Source organism: Drosophila biarmipes, chromosome 3R (genome assembly GCF_025231255.1).
Source record: "Drosophila biarmipes strain raj3 chromosome 3R, RU_DBia_V1.1, whole genome shotgun sequence".
Taxonomy (NCBI): domain Eukaryota; kingdom Metazoa; phylum Arthropoda; class Insecta; order Diptera; family Drosophilidae; genus Drosophila; species Drosophila biarmipes.
The window spans coordinates 6,964,628-6,985,732 of NC_066616.1; the positions used below are offsets into that span (position 1 = coordinate 6,964,628).

At 42.4% G+C, this 21,105-nt stretch overlaps 4 protein-coding genes across 11 annotated transcripts in view; 3 read left to right on the forward strand and 1 right to left on the reverse strand.

Moving 5' to 3' along the window:
* Window positions 1-5: 5 nt before the first annotated feature.
* On the reverse strand, window positions 6-4,493 carry LOC122817771 (uncharacterized). 3 transcript variants are annotated; one of them, XM_044090908.2, is made up of 4 exons: window positions 4,380-4,493; window positions 2,966-3,402; window positions 280-2,671; window positions 6-226 (listed from the first exon to the last, which is right to left on the reverse strand). In XM_044090908.2, the coding sequence occupies exons 2-3, from the start codon at window positions 3,360-3,362 to the stop codon at window positions 309-311; spliced, it is 2,760 nt and encodes a 919-aa protein (XP_043946843.1). In that variant the 5' UTR covers window positions 3,363-3,402; window positions 4,380-4,493; the 3' UTR covers window positions 6-226; window positions 280-308. The 3 variants fall into 3 exon arrangements, with proteins under 3 accessions (XP_043946843.1, XP_050744885.1, XP_043946844.1); XM_050888928.1 differs by having other exon boundaries at window positions 2,966-3,370; window positions 4,380-4,490; XM_044090909.2 differs by having other exon boundaries at window positions 2,966-3,285; window positions 4,380-4,486.
* A 545-nt stretch (window positions 4,494-5,038) lies between these two features.
* LOC108027429 (pyridoxine/pyridoxamine 5'-phosphate oxidase) lies at window positions 5,039-6,152 on the forward strand. The gene is made up of 3 exons (XM_017098875.3): window positions 5,039-5,150; window positions 5,212-5,271; window positions 5,322-6,152. Coding segments are annotated over exons 1-3 (741 nt in total). The 5' UTR covers window positions 5,039-5,149; the 3' UTR covers window positions 6,002-6,152.
* A 209-nt stretch (window positions 6,153-6,361) lies between these two features.
* On the forward strand, window positions 6,362-7,536 carry LOC108027426 (pyridoxine/pyridoxamine 5'-phosphate oxidase). The gene is made up of 2 exons (XM_017098874.3): window positions 6,362-7,183; window positions 7,315-7,536. The coding sequence occupies exons 1-2, from the start codon at window positions 6,479-6,481 to the stop codon at window positions 7,381-7,383; spliced, it is 774 nt and encodes a 257-aa protein (XP_016954363.1). The 5' UTR covers window positions 6,362-6,478; the 3' UTR covers window positions 7,384-7,536.
* A 1,640-nt stretch (window positions 7,537-9,176) lies between these two features.
* LOC108027281 (diacylglycerol kinase eta) overlaps window positions 9,177-21,105 on the forward strand; it is a 42,042-nt gene continuing 30,113 nt past the window's right edge. For 5 of the 6 annotated variants that reach the window (XM_017098659.3, XM_017098669.3, XM_017098661.3 and 2 more), the window contains exons 1-2: window positions 9,177-10,228; window positions 14,067-14,180. In XM_017098659.3, coding sequence (XP_016954148.1) covers window positions 9,989-10,228; window positions 14,067-14,180 — 354 coding nt within the window. In that variant the 5' untranslated portion in view covers window positions 9,177-9,988. Of the gene's footprint in view, window positions 10,229-14,066; window positions 14,181-17,385; window positions 17,786-21,105 lie in introns of those variants that run through there. The other variant, XM_017098666.3, reaches the window with a different exon arrangement.

Below are 21,105 nucleotides of genomic sequence, written 5' to 3' on the forward strand. Positions count from 1 at the left end.
CTAAATTAACATAAAAACATATTTATTGTGATTTGTGTATTATTTTTCTCGCAAAATAGTAATCAATTCCCATCTAATATGTGAGGTTTTCTTTTTTATCCGAATAACTGAAGGATTGAGAATTTTCGGAAAGTGGTCTTTGAGAAAGAAATTCTACACAACGACCCGAGTCGTAAGTGTCATAGAAATAATAGACCTTTAAATAAGCCTCATCAATATCGTCCACCTGCAAGAATAGTTTTGTTAGTCACTGTAAGCTGTATTGTAGTTATTACTTACATGAAAGTTCGGGAAAGGGGAATCATCAATTATAAAAAGTCGTAACGGCCCCTGAAGTGAATTTTGTAAATGTTGCTGGCAAGGTTTGAAGCCACTCCGTCTCCTTCCAATGTGGCGACACGTAGCTTTTGCCACGATTCAAATAACGGCAGCACGCTTTCAACATCTACTCCCTCCCAGAAAGGACGAACTATACGCACCGTTTCAAGGCCAATTAGTTGGCCTAGGTCACGCAAGTTATCGCATACTGTTTCGTACCACAAATTCAATAATTTCAATGATTTAATTCCCGACAGTTCACGGACCTCATCGGAACATAAATTGGTCAATGCATGAAGTTCTTGTAACTTTGAATCACTTTTAAGTGCAAAAGCCCGGAACAGTCCTGTAAGAGAACCTTTTGCATCATCAATAATTAACTCTTTAAGGTTTTTTGTGTGTGCCAAGACTTCTAAGCCCAGCTCATCGCGTAGTGAACATTTCAAGGACTGCAATTTTTCAAGTTCAACAAAATGATTGCATTCATTAAACCCAATTTGAAAATTTAATTCCAATTTCGTAAGAGTAGAAGGCAGTGATTGAAGTGTAACCGTGTTCAATAAGTCCATGCAAGCTTTCAATTCGCTATTATAAAAGTTCTCAATGGCTAGGTACTCCAGGTTTGGAAATTGCTTTAGCATTGGCGCACACTCCGAGAGTAAATACTTGACACGTAAGCTTTTTAGACATTTTAGTTCCATAGTTTCAGCTCTTCGAGAAAATTCAAATTTGTGCACTTGAAGGTGATGAAGACCAGTATTACCATTTGAGGAAAATGCATGCAAAAATTCTTCTAGGGAAAGTCTTGGGGAGCCAAAAATGATTTCTTCAATGCTCGTACTAGCGAGCTCTGCAAAGGACTGTGGGCTTAACATGGCGGATGATATGCTCTCCAATTTTTTTAGTGACCTTATTTGAGAAATATGAGAGATAAGTTTGGGGTCGAGCGGTTCACAACAAATACACTGAATTGTATTTATTTCAGCCATTTTTCTAAAAAGAGGAGAAAGGTCCCATCCGGAAATATGTATTTTTTGAAGTTTATTCAATTCGCTCAATTTCTCAATACCAGTAGTGTCTCCCAGGGAGCATTTAAGTTTTTCAACGCTTCGAATTTCTGCAACCTTGGAAATATCTTTAAAGCAGGGCCTCCTGTAATGTAAATCAATGTCCAGTTCTTTAAGGGTATTATAATTGTTGCCGACAAAGGCTTCGAAGAACGAATTTAGGGATGCAGGCTCCGGATTCCCCGAGATTTGCAGGGTGTTAACGTTATTAAGTTGAGCCAGGCAACTCAGAATATTGGCCTGGCAATCTTTTTTCATTTCAATTTTCAGTTTTTTTTCATCCCTTTTAAAGGTAATACCAAATTTATTACACATTATCGTAGCTTGCACCTGACATGCAGTCATTAGATCAAGAACTAACTTTGAGTTATAGGGATCAATGGGGTCACGAACATTAATAACAACGTGTTGCAGATGGGGTAAATCAGTTAAAAACATAATTGAGTTCCAACTCCAAAAATGGCAACCCAGAAACCGAATTGACTCTATTTTTGCTAGTTCTTTTGCCTCTAACTCCCCTATTGACCCATAGTGAATTTTGCAGGATTTTAAAGAAACCATTGACCGAAGAAATTTGGCAATTGCTTCGGAATGACATAGGTCAGTACATCTGTTGCGGATGACCAAACGATTTAGATTAGGTAGCTTCGATAAAGGACTCAACTTACTGATGTCCGATTCATAATGCAGTTTTACCTCCAGTTCTTCTTTATAACTGTCAAACACTATTTTGACATCATCAACTTCAGGTAGAGTTATCAGAGATTCCTTTATTGAACGGACGTCTTCCGTCATTTTGCACAAATCGTATTCGATTTTTATAAATTCTTCGTAGTAATAGGAAAAATATTTTTCAAAATTTTGGAGAGAGTCCAAAGCAGCAAAAGTAATAAGCTGACTTGTATGGCAGTTTTTCTTTGGCGAATCTTCTAAAGTCATTATCAGTGGTCGCATACTTCTGGGTCTGTGCCATTTTTTTAAATCTTTGAAGAATAGCACCTGCGAACCGCTGTCCTGAACTCCAGTGATAATAATCCTTTTTAAATTGGGCAACTGTGCTAGCTGTGTGTACTGGACAATCCCGTCTTCCGCATTGAAACTTATTTTAAGTTCTTCAAGATTTTCGCAATGCCTGGCGATATTGGAAACACTTCCATCAACTACATTGCTTTCGAAGGCCAGCCTTCTCAAATTTGGGTTCCAGATACAGATGTCAGCTAACTCGTCTGCAGTAATCTTACCGTCTAACCTTAACGTTTCGGCGTTTGAATGGTTCGATGAGATGCCTTTAAATTATAAAAAGGTATAATCAATTACAAACTTATATCCAATATTATATTATTTTTAATATATAATTCTGAATAGCTTCCAAGAGCACAACCTTGCAAAGGGCAGTTAAACTAGCTAACCAGGTATAGTTATAAGAGATCATCATTTGAAGAAAATGTGGCCAATTTGAGTTTGACATTGGAAGGAATCGGCATTCTAAGTCCCGACTTCTTAACTTTTATAGTGTTTTCCGAAACACTCGGGAAAAGTACAAAGACGCCAGAACTAACATTACATAGATCAGGACTTACCTTTTATATTTATGGTTACATGTGGGTGATCCTTTTTGTTGTTATGCACGTCAAAAGTAAGTTCAACATTGAAGGGATTTTTTTCTCTGATAGATTGCAGATAGTATTCCCAGAAACATTTATTTTGCTTGCATGACATTTTATTGATGCTCAGATCTATTAGCAACTTTGTGATTCTGCAGGCTATAACAAGCTCCAGTTCTTCATACAAACGTTTGTGATGAAGGGCAAGCAATTCGATAATACATTCATGGGCCAGAACAAAGTTGATCAAATCGTTATATCTCAAAGAGGGTTCCTCGACATTGTCGTCTTTTAAGCTGCAATCAGTAATTACGTAATTCAAAATCTCCAAAAGGCAGTCGAGGTTGAGAGTCAATTCGCCGTTCTCGTCCATTTCAAAGACTTATAAATACATCACCAATGGGTAAATTAAGCTTTTGAAAATATAAAATTATTGTCTTAATGAAAATATTTGTTTGTCTGATAAAAGCGTTTTAAATGGGTTTTGCATTCTAAATTCCGACTGATATGCATCATAGGTTTTTTTACTCTTGTAGAGGAAGTAACAATCAGCATCTCAGTTTTAAAGCTATTAGTTCTTATTTCTATTGCATCTTGTGTATAAGTCTTATACGTTTTTTGTCATATTAACTCTTCACAAAATGTCTTAATATTTTAGAATTTTTAATCAATTTTGTTTTAAATAGGATCAAAGAATTCACGTCAAAATAATACTAAGACCGTTAAATTTCGTTTTTGAGAAAAATATATTAGATAATAAATATTTAGTTTTCTTCAAATCGAAAAGCTCTTGAGGTATACCTATTTAAAAGTTCGAAATTTTTGTTTTCATATTTGATACCGTTTGTTTCTTATTGAGCTTAATAAGCTCTTTTGCACCATTTTTCAGATAAAAGTTTTGTGAAAAATGAGTGTGTCTATGAATCATTATATTTAATTAACATATTTACACCTTAAACATAAAAATATACAAAAATAAATATACAATAATATGTTTTTTACTTAGCAAATAACTTAATAAAATGTCTAAAAAAATGTCTAAGATATTAATTAATTAAACCTCAGCTTTTTTTAAGAACTCATCTGGCCCACAAAACACGAAAAAGTTAGTAATCGCTAATAAAACTGTCAAATGTAACGTAAAACAAATGCAAAATGGTTTGCGATAGGGACAATTATTTAACAATGCATTGAGATTGTATTTCAGCGAAAACGTTTAAGAGAAGTCTAATTACATGGGCCACATATTTCAAAATGTTGTCAGATTTGGTTTTTATTTTCTTAGCTACACCGCGGAACTTTAGGATGTAATTATAATGGTAAAGTAGAAACGGTGTATGTTTTACACCCGCGGGACATGGTCTAATGGCACTTGCTTAAGTAAACATACTCTTAGAGAAAATATCCGCAGAAATTCTGGCGTATAAAATCATATTTTAAGCTCCAGCGCACTATTATTTTCCGTTTGTTTTGTTTATGTTTACGTTTGCGAGCATCTCTTCCAATCGGCAATATCGATAACCGCTGTATTTATATACTAAAGGTCCCTACATTGATTCAGTATTTTTTATTAGAATTTGGTGGTTTCTCTTCATGGTGAGATAGGATTTCTTTCGAAAGCAAATAAAGTTTGGCTCTAAAAATATGTCTTGAAAACGGTCTGATCGACTTCAGGTTCTATATTACTAGGAGAGTTAGCGCCTAAGTCTTTCCAGAATGCATATAGTATTAAATTACTCCCGTTTCACCCTGTCGACAATTTCGCTGCTATTTTAAGTATTTATATACTAAACTGTTGTATGTGGTGATGCGCTTGGAAAAAAAGCTAGTTCCAAACAGTGGTGCCAAACAAAACTTTTACCGTCAATTAGGGTCTTTTTAATCGAAGGTAAAATTTGGGCTAAATAAATTAGATTAAATCTTTCACCGTTTAAAATGATGTTATACGAAATGCCTTTTCTTGATTTTTACTATACAAGTCCCCTATTAAACGAGTGAGATAATAAAAATAAAAGTGGTGTTTCTTTAGCTATAGCTATATTTTAGCTATTTTTATAGCCATCAGTTGGCATTTCTGTCTCCAAACAGCTGTTTTATTGCGAATTAGCGGCGCTCGATAACGACTTCAGCTGCAGATAAGCTCCAGACTGTCATTGAATAAGTACGTTTTTGTGACCAGTGTGCAGGTGCAACTAATCAGCAGATAAACCCCACAAAAGCAGTGAAGTTCCTGCAGACAATTCGCAAGATGAGCCAAGCAACATCGGAGGTGCCTCTTTCGGGTGAGTAATTCTCTTGGATTCAATGGATTTTACTGAATATCTCCCACTAGCACTGCGCCTAAAGTACCATGAACGCAAGGACGCCTTTCTGGAGGACAATATCAAGGTGAAGAACCCTTTCTGCGTGTTCCGTGACTGGCTGGAGTTGGCCCTGAAAACACCGGAGATTCTGGAGCCCAATGCCGCCGCGCTGGCCACGGTGAGCGCCGAGGGCAAGCCCTCCAATCGCTATGTGCTGGTCAAGGAGGCCACCGCCGAGGGATTTACCTTCTTCACCAACTACGGAAGTCGAAAGGCGGACGAGATCAAGTCCAATCCCAATGTGGCCATATCCTTCTACTGGCTGCCCTTGCGACGAAGTGTCCGCATCGAGGGCGTGGCCGAGAAGATCTCGCCGGAGGACTCCCTCAAGTACTTCCACCAGCGACCCAGGGCCAGTCAAATTGGAGCCGCTGCCAGCCCGCAAAGCCAGCGGATTCCATCGCGGAGCTACTTGGACGAGGTGGAGGCGGGAATCAAGTCGCAACTGGGTTCCGACGGCGAGGTTCCACTGCCAAACTGGGGCGGCTACCTGGTCCGCCCCGACCTCATTGAATTCTGGCAGGGCCAGACCGATCGCCTCCACGACCGCATCCGTTTCAGACGAGGTGCTGGAGTGGAATCCGAGGTCGACGGGAAACTGGTCCACAAGGGAGAGGATGGCTGGGTCTACGAGCGCCTGGCGCCCTAAACAAAGGGATCTGGAGTTCAGCAACAGATGCATTAAGAATGTCTTCCAAACGTAGTTGATATGTGCAGGGAATTAGAAGTATGTTAAAATTGATTTGTGAATAAACTCAAACCACAAATTATTAGTGGATATATGAACTTAAATAACGAAACTCATTTTCATACTACAAAAAAATCCCTTAAAAATTCGAAAAAATATTTGTATTTAAGCAAGGAAGATTATTTAGATAATTATGTACCTCCAATTTTTGCATGGACTGGAATAGTAAGAACATTTTTGTGTGAATTATATCAGAATTGTTCAGACTCTTGCAGATGTAAGCTAATTATTTGAACTCTCCTTTAATTATTTCCACTTCATGAAAATTGCCAAGACTTTCCTAAAAGTAAAACTAGTAGTATGTTGATGTTTTATCAATTCGGAACACATAATAAATTGAAACCAAGTCGTAAGGCACGTTGACACATTCCTAATACCATGTCGTCCGTTCTAGCACAAAAGGTGTGGAGCACGCTTTGGTCGGCAGGATCTATAAGCCGCTTTCGGCTGCACGTAAGCCAAGTTTCCCACCAGGTGAACCAGGTAGCCAGCGAGGAGCAGCGCATCTACGACGAGCCCTACGTGATCTTCCAGAACTGGTTGATGGCCGCCCAGCGAGAGGCACCCCAAGTGCGACCGCGACTGGCCTGCATGGCCACCGTGGACAAGTCCGGCGAACCTGTGACCCGCCTGACCAGCATCGAGGAGGTGAGCGCCAACGGAATCACCTTCTTCACGACCCTGGGCAGTCGGCAGGCGGGCGAGATCAGCGCCAATCCGCACGTGTCGCTGCACTTCAACTGGGCGCCGCTCATGCGCAGCGTGCGCATAGCAGGATCCGCCCGCCAGCTGACGGAGGAGCAGGCTCTGGACCAGTTCCGCCGATACCCGCGACACGTGCAGTTGTGCATCACCCACGGACCGCGCTATGCGGCGGCCGACTGGCAGTCCCGATCAGGATTACTTGCCCGGGTCGTTCAGCGCCTAAACACCTGGCTGGGCAAGCAGCCAGAGGAAATCCCCATGCCACCCAATTGGGGCGGATACCTCCTGACGCCCAGTCTCTTCGAGTTCGGAATGCTCAGCGGGCAAAGGGCCGGGAGGACTCGGGTGCGATTCCGTCGCTGCCTCGAAATGCCCAGGGTAAGTATTTATCACCTCGCACGTGGCGTTATAGTAATAATGTTTAGAACGCAGAGAAGTTGATATTTTCGAAGTACAAAGGCGCTGGCATCGTTTCCAATAGGTAAATTAATTTTTTAAATTTTTTCCAGGGCACAAGGGTTGGCAACATTCAAGCTGAGAGGCAGGATTGGGTCTATGATTCGTGTGAGGAAAACTAGCAAGACATTCCCCTACGGTCCACTTCGGCCTTAACTTTCTCACGATATTTTCACCGCGCAGCCCCTTAATCATATTCAAGGCCATCCCGTTAAGCGTGCATTTCCACTCCTCGATAAATTTTAAGTCAATAAAATTAGTTGTAAAATCTGCAATGTATCCATTAGCTTCAATTACAGAAAATATGATAGTAAATAAAATTAATAACGACTTTTGATCAATTACAGGCAACCTTTTATAATTATTTTATACACTAACAAAAATTAATTTAAAAAAAAATATCTTGCGCAAATATTTAATGTTTGAACCAAAAAACATTTTTTTTTCAACACTGAAGTTTGAGAAACGCTTACTCTAAAATGTATGCTACATATTTGTGAATTGCATTTTTAAACGATCTTAACTACTATAACTGACATAGCGAACTTAAATGGTATATCATTTCAACAGAGGGAAACTTAATTAAGCCAATATAGAGACATTGCGAGAATTGACAGGATGCAATTAATCAATAGCCTCCCCCTTCCGAGAGATCAGAGGTGATGACGCGATGAAAAAGTTACTTTATTTCATGCGAGTTGCAAATGGATTACCGTCAAGGGAGCTTATGTCATCGGCGCCTCGTTGCCAAATTGAATTTAAGTTAAGCGTTAGTTTGCTCGTTCCGGCCCAATCGCATTTAAAATGCATCAAAAGCACTGCTCGCAGCCGCCTAATTGGATGTCCTTGGGTCCTGGAAAATGCCCCTGCACGTGAGTGTGTGGGCACGTGAAAATTTAATAAAATAAATAGGCGAGTGCAGTCAAGCGCAAAGAGTAATGCCCGCCGGGAAATGCGGGATAGATGGATGTGCCGCACGGGCAGGGGGCGGGGCCGGGCGGCAGCGACAGCGACAGCAGACAACAAATAGTGAAAGGCAAAGCGCACGGCCGGAAAGGCACACACCCCGGCCATCCCACCGCCCACTTTCCAGCCCACTCTACAAATTTGCCTTTGCACTCCTTTGTAATTGTAGCCATCGCTCTGTCAGTCGTTCGCTTCCTTCCTCGGTTCGTTTTTGGCTTTCCTGTTTACTTTGTCCTCGTCTGCGCTGTGTCTCGTCCTTCGCCTCTCCGGCGTTTTGTTTTGCTCGTCCTGTTTCGCCCCTCTTCGGCCTTTCTCTCGCGGAGGGTGTGCGGCTCTCTCGCCTCCTGGCACCTCTCTCTGCTCTCTCTCGCGGAAAATGCGGAGCGCACGAAAACTTGTTGGCAAGGATAATGAATATTTCTTATTTCCAGCTCAGTCGGACAGGGTTGCCAGGCTTGCGAAATTGAAACTATCAAACTAATTTTTACAACTTTGTATACAAAATTAATTCACAGAAATCCCAATAATTTCATTTTGCTTGTAAATATTTTAGAAGTCACAGTATTTCTGAGTAAAATTTTAGAAAATAATACATCATCAATATGTGCTTATTATCATAAAATATTTTACTATTGTTTAATATTCGATTTTTATTAAAGAGAATATAAATCATAAAATCAGAAGTTCTTCAATATTATAATATTGACGTAAGTTTAGATTTCTTCTAAAAAGTATAAATTAAGAAATAAGTAACCATGAAGTATTAAAATGGTGCGTTGCGCTAAAGTTCCTCTGTGTCCTGAATCCCTTTCCCCCCCTGGCAACCCTGCTCGCCAGCCTGCCGCCTTTCCTTGGGCTTTGGGCCAGGCCCACTCCCCTTTGCGCCACGGCAGCTGACAGCGCTCAGTGAGACAGTGAGGGTTGCGGTCTCGTTCAGTTCGCCGCGCGGCTCCGGCAGTTTCAGTTTCACACTCTGTCCTGCCTCTGATTCAGACTCGGATTCGAACTCGGAGCGTTCTCAGTTCCGAGCAAACTTCGGCGGGGAGCAGGAGCAGAGCGGAGCCGTGGAGCCCGACCAGCAAATAAAAATAGACAAAATACTGAAACAATAACTCGAGGCGGCGAGCTAGTGTAGAATTTTTTACATATACAGTCACGGGGTAGCGGAATCGGAAGTGGCGGAATAATTAAGCACAAAAACGCAGTTTCAATTATCGTTAGTGTAATCTTGAGTGGGAATCTAGATGTGAACTGTGAGTGTGGTGTGCGGCAACTTTAGCTAGCCAATTTGATTCTCTGAGTGTGGTGTACTTTTTCAATTGCAATTAGTTAGAGTCGCTTAATCAAATATATACATATGTAGTTAATTGGACGGTATATACATGTGTTGGTGTGCGAGTATTTTTGCTAAACTTATTAAATTGATATTGAATGTATACTTTTTGAGTGCTCGTGCAATTATTCTAACTTTGGTCGCTTTCCGACGACAAAGGACCAGAAATCAGAGTCCTTTTCCCAGAAAAAGTGCGAGTGTGTGTGGCCACTGCCTTTGTCCTGCGAGTAGGGGGTGTGTCCGAGGGGCAGTCGGGGATCTTTTTACATAAGCAGGCCGAGCTGCAAATGGGACGGCCACCTGCGGCTACACGGCGGCCACTCAACGCTGGGATCCCTCGCTTTGTCCGCAGCTGAGTGCTGCGTGTCCTTGCAACGTGACAGCCCGACTGCGTGTGGGGATATGCAAAGGAGCCCCACAGCCCCACAATGGCCCACTTAAAGCTGGACACCCTCCACGTGCAGCGCAGCCCCCGCAGCTCCCGCAGGAGCAGCCCGAGCAGCGGAAGGAGCAGCGCCTGCAGTTCCGGGAGCATCTCCCCGGTGCCCATCATCCCGATCATCGCCATCAGCCACGATGGCGACGAGTCCGAGTCCGAGTCGGAAATCGAAACGGAGCCGGCGCGCCTCTTCCAGCGCCGCATGTCCACCAAGTGCACCAACAACCTGGTAGGTACCAAACACCTTCCGCAGTGCACTCCGAAACAAGGGGTCCAATTGAAAATTCCATGCATTTTTCATGAGCTTTTTCACTGTGAAATATATTTTGATAAACATGAGGTTAGTATAATTATGATCGTAGGACAAAGAATATACAGCTTAAACAGTATGAGACCCTTAAGATACAAAAACCATTTAATATCCATTACATACTATGTAATAATATAATAATAATTTCTGTGTGTATTTACAACGTTAAAGTCCTACATCCATTCCCATTTAAGCGTTACTATGATGAGGCGCTGTTCGGGGCGGGACCCAAAGCGGAAATGATTTTTCTCCGTGTGGCCAGAGCCCTCCGGCTTTGTCACAGGACCTTACATGGCGGTGCAGCGGAGCGTCCTCGCCAAAGTTTCTGGAGCGGAAGTTGCATGCAAACGGGCAAACAGCGGCGTGGTAAGGGTCCCCGCCCCATTCCCGCTTTTTATGCGAGTTGCGTGTGTCGAGAGTTTATGTTTCAAGTGCCTTAGTGCGCTTAGAGCACCACTGGCAAAGGTCAGAGGCGCAGTTCAAGAAGTCTGTAAAATATTCTAGTGTCGCTGCATAGGTCAGGGGTCAGAGCAGCCCCATTTGTTGATTGCTTCGGCTTAGCCGGCGCCCCTTTCAATCATCATTTAAGTGCATTATTAAAATGTAATCCGACGCTGTCCATGTAGCCGAAATTAAATAAATTTGTATCGGCTTGCGACCCATGGTCCGAAAAAGACAGGGCCGAGCCCACCATTCACGTATTTTAATTAAACGTTGCCATAGTTGCCCGGAGGCCAGGTTCCGCGAATAAAAGAACCAAAATGGTGGAACGACCGAAGAAAGGCAAGCCCCAAAAACTCCGCGAAGCCCGAGAAAAGCTTCAATTAGGTTCTTTATGGTCCTGGTGTCACTTTGAAGCGTCCAAGGATCGACCTCTCTGCCGGTACTCCGCGCCGAATGAATAATACTTCCGGGCCAAAGTTGATGCCCGGTTACTGGCCATTTGATGTTAATTATACGCATCGTTGCACTGACCCTTCCACCCAACTTTGCCCTTTGGAGCCTCGTCGTATTTTTATCCAGCTGCCGATGACCTTCCCGCTCGAGTTTCGGCCACCGTTTCACCCTCGAATGTCCAACTGCAATTCGGGCTCTAAGCGAGGGCATTTGTTATTTCTGATTTATGGCAATCGGGGGCCAGAACACATTTGCCTGATTGTGACAGACAAGCAACATTCAAGTGCTCCCATGTCGAGAGGGGCGTGGCCCCGTAAACAGACATGTGGGCTGTGGACTGTGGGCTGTAGGTGGGTGAGGGTGTGGGGCTTACACATGTCAAACCGCAAAACAATAAGCGAACGCTAAACAAAAGCAGCTTAGTGCAGGGCTTGATGGCAGCGTTTTGGTTAGCGTGCTGCCAGCGCTGAAGGCGGCGACAATAAGACAATAGGGAGGGCCTCAACAGTTGGAACACAGTGCGGGGCAAGCGTATGGTTATGGGGACTTAGGTCAAAGGCTTGGGAACTGCTTGCCCGGATTGCCAAAAACTATCTTCTACCGAAGGCAGTTCCAAGAGAATCTATTGAAAAGGAATTCTGTGCCATACCTGTTATAGCGCAGGTATGTAATAAAATATATATATATTCTTAATCAGGATAACTAGCCGAGTCCGTCTATGTGAACGCAAATATTTCGGGAACTGTAAAAACTAAGAAGTTGGAATGCATGTTACAACACAGTCGGAAGGTTAAAATTAAGATTTTCAAACCTAATATAGTTAAATATTGCAAACTTTGATGCTTCTTCGCCTTGAGTTGAAGTTTAAGTTTGAAGGTGTTTAAGAGAGTGGGGGCTATATTTTGTTGTTAATTTGTTCAAACCCTTACTGATGTCGTTAATTTTGTATTAAGGATGCTTTATTGGACCTTATTGCCTCTCATCTAACAATTTAAAACTATGAAAACCAAAATTTAACAAGTACTTTTCAATACTTCGCAATTTGAGACACAGGACCGCTTCCTTCCACAGGTTCATTAAATGTAATATAAATAGAAGCACGATTTTCATTCGGTGCCATATTTTTACCAGCGACTGTAGTGCTTCTCAGCCATTTAAATCCAACAATAAGTAAGCCTGCAGTACAAACAAAGCCAGAAGTCTTGCCAACTCTTGTCCTCTGTCCCAACCCTTCGATCGTCTTCGGTGGGCTGTTGCCGCAATATCCTTGAGTCTGGATCCTTTTCTTGCCACGTGCTTCTTGAAAAAAAGATGAATTATTTACGACTATTTACCCAGACAATTGGCCAACTATTTTGCGGCTCACGTGAGCCATGAAAGGAATCTTTGACTCTGAAGCTAATTTCTTTAATTTAAAGCTGTTTTTCTCGCTTTGAATGGCTGAAAGTCGGAGTGGATTGGACTGCCTAATCCCCATGCATAATGTATTTGCCAGGGTGAAGGAATGAAAAGCCAGAACAAGTCAGGGCTGGGAAATCCTACGTTGTGTTTACGTTGCCCGGCTGAGTGAGCAGCAACAGCAAGTCATATTCATGTCCATGGACCGGCCTTTTATTTATCTTGTATCTTTTTACCTCAGCGGAAAGGGGGAGGAAACAACCGAGGGGCGGGGCCGGTGGCGTTAAATCAAAATCAATACCGACTAACGAAAATTTCAAACTTGCTTGTCATCGTCGCGCTGTCTGCTGTTGGCTGGCTGATGGACTCCGGCTTTGTGGGTCTTATCCTGGGCCACTTTGGCGTATACTTGATGTGTCAGCGATTGGCCTCATGGCCGTGCCCCATGATTGATTGACGATGATTTATCTTGACACGATAGCCCGTAACTTTGATTTTTAGTCACAGTTGGGCGCAGCTCCTGCTTGTGGCCCGAGAATTATCAATTTAATTCAATTTTTATCTCCTGTGCGAGGTCAACAGCCTAGTTTAAAGAGGCTTTTCCTTCCCTTTGCGGCCTTATTCCTTAAAAATCGTTTAAAGTCACGTAAATCCCATAAGCAAGCTTTCAGTTCCCTGGCTAAGTAAACATTTCCGTTTCCCTCTGCCATTTGCTGTACAAACAGAAAGCAAATGGATTTGCTGCAACTCGATTCGTTGCAATGACCGTTGATTTTCCCAACGATTTTTCCATTATTATTTGACGCTGAATTTCCTTTTCCCCGAGGCTGGTGGGCGGCTGACCTCGCCCGAAACTTAAACGGATTGCAACTTTGTGCACTCAGCCTGCGGCACTTGGATCGATTTCTGTGGCCCCCGCGCTTTTGAGTCGCAAAATTCGCCCGAATCAGAAAGTTTATTTGTCGTATAATTGCCCCAGATTATTGTCACTTTTGTCGCCTTTCGCGCCACGCTTATTTACACTTTCATTCCTCGCAAATACGTGTGAATAGCTGCGGAAAGCTGTGTGTGGTGGCTCTTTGTTTGCACAATTGATTGCTGCCCATATTGACCACCCGCCCCACTTGCGCCCACTTGCCATTGGCCTTTGTTAGCCTGCAGCCAATTATTTGTTGACATTCAGCCGAAGATTGCAAGTGACGGGTCCCGCAGCGAGTGTTTCGGAGGGCTGACCTGCGACCAGTGTCCTGTGTCCGGCGTGTCGAGTCCTGTGTCCCCTGCGCCGAGTGCCCAGTCCCATCGGCGTCTGCTACATGCCACGCTCCTCATTATTACCATCCTCGGCCCATTGACTCTGTCAGCTCATCAACTGCTAATTGTCCCGGGCGAATCGCTGATGGAGTATTTTCATAGCCCAGCTAAAACTGCACTCACTTTGTCCTGTTCTGGTTGTTCTTTCCAGGCTGCCATTATCAAGGAGGGCTTCCTGCTAAAGCACACTTGGTCCTTTCAGCGCTGGCGACGTCGCTACTTCCGACTCAAGCGAAACATGCTGTTCTACGCCAAGGACGAAAAGGTAAGTTGTAGCCTTAAGCTAAATGTGGTACTGCCGAAAACTATACATTAATGAGTATTCCATCATAGGAGTTGATCTATTGGTTATTTAACACTAATGCCCTATCAAATAGGCGACTGCATTACGGTCTACTAGGGTTTTAGATTTCGTTTAAATGAGTGTATTTTCTGGAATTTTTTATTCTATTTATTCATTATTCTATTTTTCCGATTTTTCAATAACTTTACTTAATATTTTGTTTCAAAACCAGCCCTTTTTCATGACTTAAAAAAAAATTTTTTACTTGAATAACTAAATAAAGAGTTTTTCAAATGGGTAACATGATAAAATCGGATAAAGGAGAAGTAAATTCTTCTGTTAAAGTTGTATTAAATTAAAATAAAACTAAAACCAGTGCGAACTTAAATTCTGATAAAGCTTTTACAAAGAAATACTTCTCAAATAATTTATAATTTTATGATTTTTAAATCAACACATAGTAAATATGTGTGTAAAATTTTAAAAACTCAATGTCAGATGAAAATGTTTTTTTAATTTCCAAAACTCTCATACTTTGAAATACTAATATTGGGAAATAAGAATTTCTTTGTGAATAACTAAAACACTTATAACTAACACACTTATAATCGATTGTTAGAGAAACCTGAGCTCATCAAGATTATGAAAACTGAACTCTCCACCTTTATATTTAAACTACAGTAAAGTTCTCGTTTTTCAGCTCTTTTTTTTATTGTGTCTTTAATAATTATAATAGCTATGAAAAATCAACAAATGAAGTAGAATGCCATAAACGCGCAGATTAAAAGCCTTATTATGCCTAGTTTTTCCCCGCTGAAATGAGTAGTGCTCTATTGGCGTACCGCTCCGAGCGCCTCTGTGCAAGACTCTTTTCCACCTGACCCTTCACATTTGCTGCCTGCGGACCGACGCGGTTCCTGTGTTTTGCACTCTCAAATTGCGCTGCAGCAAATAGCAGGATATAATTACCAAATGAAATTACCGAGCAGCCTGGGGGCAAAACAATGTCGGCCGGAGTGGCGGAAGCAAAGGTTAGGGGGCCATCCAGACAGGTGAGACAGACAACAAATTGGTTTATTGCGTGCAGTGCTCTTTTCATCAATAATGTATGCTTTTAAAATGCCGGCCTTACATGGGCCACGCCACCCAATATAATCAGAATGCGGCTGAATTTTCGGTGGCCCTGCTGGGGCAGAAGGTTGCGGGCTGATTGCAGTGGCTTTTAGTGACTCAATAAATCGAACCGCCCCCCATGTCAATGTCAAATGAACTCGGTTGCGGCGTGCCCGCCGTTAATCATGTTAACGAAGCTAATTGCCTGGTAAATCAATTATTTATGGCCGGTCCTCCAGCTCAAGTTTGGGGCTGGCACTAGTGCACTGTATCGGGAGCAGAGCCTGATTACTAAACTGATTACTCAACGCATTTAAGCCGAATTCAGCTCGGTTCCATGCTCCATCCCCGTTCTTGTAAATGGCAGCTGCAGCTCATTCGCATGCGATTGACGTCAATCCAGCATCAAAACAAGCCTCGAGCACGAAATGCAATTATTTTGTGAACCTTTAAACAGGCAGCGGGCTCCGCGTTATGAAAGAGCTATGCAAACATTACGTATTCGCCGTGTATTGCTTACAAGTCGGCACAATGCGAAGCATTAGAGTGCACACTGGCCTTGTTGGAGCGGCGATGACGCGCTTCCTTATGCAACAAGTCGAAGGCGTCCCCTCCTCGCTGTCCTCCTGGGACCACGAAGTATTCGCCCGTAATGACGGGTTGCCAGGACTCCCTGGCCGCCAAAATGATTAGCCCCATTTGGGCCTGCCAACCGGCGGCATTTACTCTGATTAAAAATTCAGTTTGATGCCCGATAAATAGACCTTAAGGTGTCGCCTTATTAAAAGGTTAATACCGCCGGCGTTCGCATTCCTGGGCCGGCCGAGAAATGCCTCCCAACTCATTAAGCGTAGGCACGAAATTTCAATTATAATTACGCATACGCCGTGTTGTGCCCAAGTGGCTTAAACGGTGGGCAATTTGTTGCCGTAGTAAAGTCCAATAAAAAGGGCCACCGACGGCGAGCGGGAAAGCCCGAGCAGGAGGCGAGGACTGGGCAAACTACGCGTGCCAGACAAATACGCGGCCAAACCTAAGAAGGATAAGCCTTTGGCGGGTCGGCAAGGGGCAGCTAGCTGATGCTGATGCTCATGTTGATGATGGCTGTGCTGCTCGTAAAAGCGCAAATTTTTGTTTGCATTGTTTTCATCGCTGCCTTCTCCTTGGACCGTTCCTTGGGCCTTTCTCCTTTCTCGCTCTCGGCCTCGTTCCTTTGGCCCACACTCGCGAAGCTCCCTTCGGCCCACTGTGCTTCCTCTTCGCGCTGCACGCGACTCGGCCGGAACAACAACTTGGGCCCGAACTCACCACAGTTGTAAGCCGTAGTACTCGGCTTTTGGCCATGTGCGCGCTCCCACGCGAAAAGGAGGGGATGCTGGGCTTCAGTGTGTGCGTGCTTTGTTTTGAAACGTGAAAGCTCACCGAGCTCGTAAGGAGAGCGTAAAGCTCTGCGTCTAGGGTTGTCATTACCACAGAAATTTAAAGCAATTGCTTCAGACAAATCCTAAAATTATTTCTAAATGTATTACGTATATCCTACCAATTACTAAGAATATAGTTTAGTCCTTAGCTTCTCTTGTAAAATACAGATTTTAAAAGCTCTATCCTTAAAATTACGAGAGTGGTTATCTGAAATGTTTTTAATTACCAACTAAACAAATTTAACATATATTTAAGTTTAATTAAATTTAACTTTTGTCTAATACACCTATGCTAATTAGGTGGTAATTATGATGCTTATATCAAAACGGAAAATGTAATATTTATGGGAGTTATGGCTCTGTTCAGTTTGGGAAATGTTCCCTTAGAGTTTCTTGGATTCCATATGTTTTCATAGTGAAAAAATCACAATTTATGTTTGGCAACATAGATATTTTGTTCGGTGTACGGAAAGCTTTGGCAACAGAGCACCGTTCCCCGCAGATTCCCATCGCACCTGTAAATGTTTGTATCCTTTCGGGCGCATGGCTGGCATGCGGAAAGCAGGCAGCCAGCCTGTCTGTGCGTGGTGAGTTTCGGAAGGCGGCCAATAAAAGCGACTGTTTGGCAGGACGCGAGCTCAGTTCAAACTCAACGAAGCAATGTGCCACAACTCAGCGGAAACAGCGAAGTTCACAGCAACATCACTACAATCATCAACACCAGAGGAAGCCGAGGAGAGCCTACCAGGCCGAATAATTAATTATTTAACCGCCAAGAAACATCGATAAAGTTACGCAAAAAACAATCTACGTTTAGTGTTCAAGGAAAACATTAGAAAACAATTAAATATTTATTTTGGCTCTGTCCGCGCGGCGGCGGCGGCAAGGAGCTTTCCTTAAGCCATAGCCTCAAGTTTTGTGTGTGGGCTCTTAAGATGTGAGCCAAAAAGACAGTAGAACTTTCAGCCGTAAACCGGAGAAGCAACAGTTCCAAAAAACCCTAAACTAAACGCCCAAGTCACCGCTAAATCAATACTCCGTGTGTTTTTCGGGGTAAGTTGAGCCTGCCTCCAGGCCCATTTCCATTTTATCTTCGCTTCAATACCGCTTTGGGGTAAATGATTTGTCCGGGGTTTACCAAAGTTTCCGACGGCTTTCGCTCGCATTAATCCCGAAACAAATACATTTATGTGTGGAGATTTGTGAGCCTGCCAAAACTTTTAATTGGCTAATTTAATTAATGCGCGCTAGTTGAGCCGCCTGGGCTTGGGCAGCTCAAGACATTAATTTAAACTTCGGCGGAACAGACATTGATGAAAGTCCAGATAGAGTGGCGCCTTGTTCCCGCCCTGTTCCCATTTGTATAACTCAGCTTCCAGAAAATATCTAATTGACTCCGAGCAGTTAGCACACACACTCGCAATCAATTCACTTCAGCCAGGAGCACTGACCTTTTGTCTCGTCTGGCGCTGTCTGGTTGCGAACTGCCAACTTCTCGTTAAGGCCTCGTTCCGCCGCCCTGCAAAAGGGGGCACTTTCTGGCTAATTACCTAGGCACACAGCCCAGCATATGCGCATTAAATGGCAACAAGAGGCTGCCAAACAATCAGCCCGAGTGACATTTCCACCAGGATAATTGTGGGCATATTTATTAGAGGGGACGAGAGGCGAGCCAGGAGCGACTTAAAAGGGGAACGGGAACGGCACATGTGTGCTGCGATGACGAAAACGATACACGAGTAAGCTCTGCCCGATAATGGACTACAGGACTTACCTGGAGCATATGGGCCTGCCATCTTCTGCACTCAGAAAACGGCCTTATGACAATCAGAAAGCCTGCTAAACTGCTGGGGAAATGTTGTAGTTGCTGAGCAATGTTTGCCAAGGGGTTTTACTTGGGATAACAGAACATTGATAAATAACTATAATTCGCATACGGAAAACGCTTTAATGCAACCAAAACCTTACTATGACTGCCCTCTGAGGCATGAATTATAACAGCACTAAAATCAGTGCAACATAAAATATTTATCTATAACTATAGTAGGACAAAGGAGTGGAACTACTTTTTAGATTGTATTTACTTTTATAAATTAATATAATTCGAACACGTTAAATATTTACCTTTAGGTAAAGTGTTTCAGTAATTGTCCTGATAGAACCCTCTGGTTTTGATGATCTTTAAATATTCTCTGAAATATGGATAGATTTTTAACAGCTATAAACAAATCTGATATAGGAAACCATTTTCCATATAAATAATATACTTTAAAAGATATGTCCATATCTAATCAGCTTTTAATGTTTTTTTTTATTTGGCAGCCATAAATCTATAAGACAAGAAAACGATTTTCTCAAATAATTTTTTTAAGCCATTAATTTTTACTCAGGTTTTTATGCTTTCTTCCCTTTCTTCGCATAATTTCTTAAGTGTACTTCTATATTTACGCCAGCTTTGCCTGCGGCAAATGATTGCGTGCCTCGACTGCTATCAGCACTTTTGTCCTGGCATGTGCGTGTCCCACACACACAGGCACACCTACACTGAGCATGATGTCCTGCGGCGGAGTGCAAATGTTTATTGTGTTTAGTGTGTTGAAAAATTTACATGATGGCCCGCTCCCCCCGCATAACCCATGTAATGTTGCAGTGGACAATGAGCACATTGCCGTTTTAGGTGTCCTTTCTGTATTCAGTATTCAGTGTCCTGTGTCCAGGTGCTCGTGTGTTTGCCTGGGGGATTACGTCCCTTCTGCACGTTGGATTGTCTCCCAGTTGGGTATTAGCCAATTTTCTTACGGTTCGTGGGCTCATTAAATTGGCAAATCATGTTCGCATTTAATTGTTGGGCAGCATTAGGAAGAGATTAATTAAATCGAGGATAATCGCACGAGGGTGTTGATGAAATAAAAGACTTAAAGACGAGCATGACATTAAGCTGTTATATCGTTGTATCCATTATTTAATCCATCTTGAAAACTTAAAATTACTATAATTGAAACCTAAATTGCATTTTTGAGTGCGTATTTTGAAGACACTTTTGTTGCTTGTACAATAAAGGAAAGATCTTACGAAAAAAGAAAAAAAAAACAAACTAAAATATCATGATGTTTATATTATTTTTGAAGGCACAACTTATTACATGAAATATTTTTATTGTAATAATTTTACATTATTAAATGTTTTTATTGCATTACTACACCTATCGGAATTCAATTATTCAGTGAAGAAAATGAAATTTTACATGAATTTATCCAATTTGAGCCATTTTGTTTGTTTGCTGATTGAAATTATTTATTAAAACCCCATCAACTCTAATGAGTGGTACTCACAGTTCGTAATTAAAATCCCATTATGTTTTAATGCAGCTGGAAAAAGTGGCTAACATTCCACTTAGTCACACAATGCCACATGTGACGTCAGTAAATATATGCCTGACACTTTCCTTTCCGACGGCCAAAAGCCTCACACTTTTCGTTGATTTTTTGGTTACTGCGATTAAGTTTTCATAAGCAGAAAACCAATCTTGCAAAACCATTCGGTATGTCTCTAAAATTAGCCACAAAGGTCGAATACGTTGACTGCGACGGAGGTTGAATATGTTGAATATGGCTCGCATGAAAGGGCCAAGGATCAGAGGGCCTGACAGGGGCTTTAAAATATGCATTGCTGAGGAGGAGAAATGTCGGCGCAACCAGGTGTGCAGGTAATCCTAAGAACGGCGTCGACACAGACACACAAATTCCGATAGAATAATAAAGAAATTTATTACTGAATCCCTTGCTACAAGTTCTTATCTCATTGCAGTCAACAGAAAGTTGAGAGGCAGATACAATTCACATAGCAAACTGTCTGCCAACAATAAGCACCAAAAGCTGTAGAAATCGTGGGAGCACATATCTCACAGGCCCAATTTGCATTTGGTTCGAGCCTTTTCCGTCGGAGCTCTCGAGGGCTCGTGGCAACAGCTGCGAGTGCACAATTTGCAGACTTAGTTTCCGAAAAGGTTTGTGAGTAATTTATGTAAACCCAACCAAATCAAACCCAGTGAGGTCACACATGGCCCCCTTCAGAGTCACGTGCCAAACACCCCGACAAAAGGGGCCGACATTTGTTTCGCTTTTTTGGGCAAAATCGATGGCCTGATATGGGTCGAAAAGTGAAACAATGGAGGCAGCCACATGTGATATTTTGACAAACTGCATCACAAACCGAGGATTATGCATGCAAGCCGCATCACAATAAATTCAAATTAATTCCACAAAAGAGATTTGAGCTGTACAAATTATTTCATTTGCAAGCATGTGAAAAGCAAACATTTACACTTGTCCCCATTGCACAGGAAAAAATGTAATAAAACGACTTCTATTTAA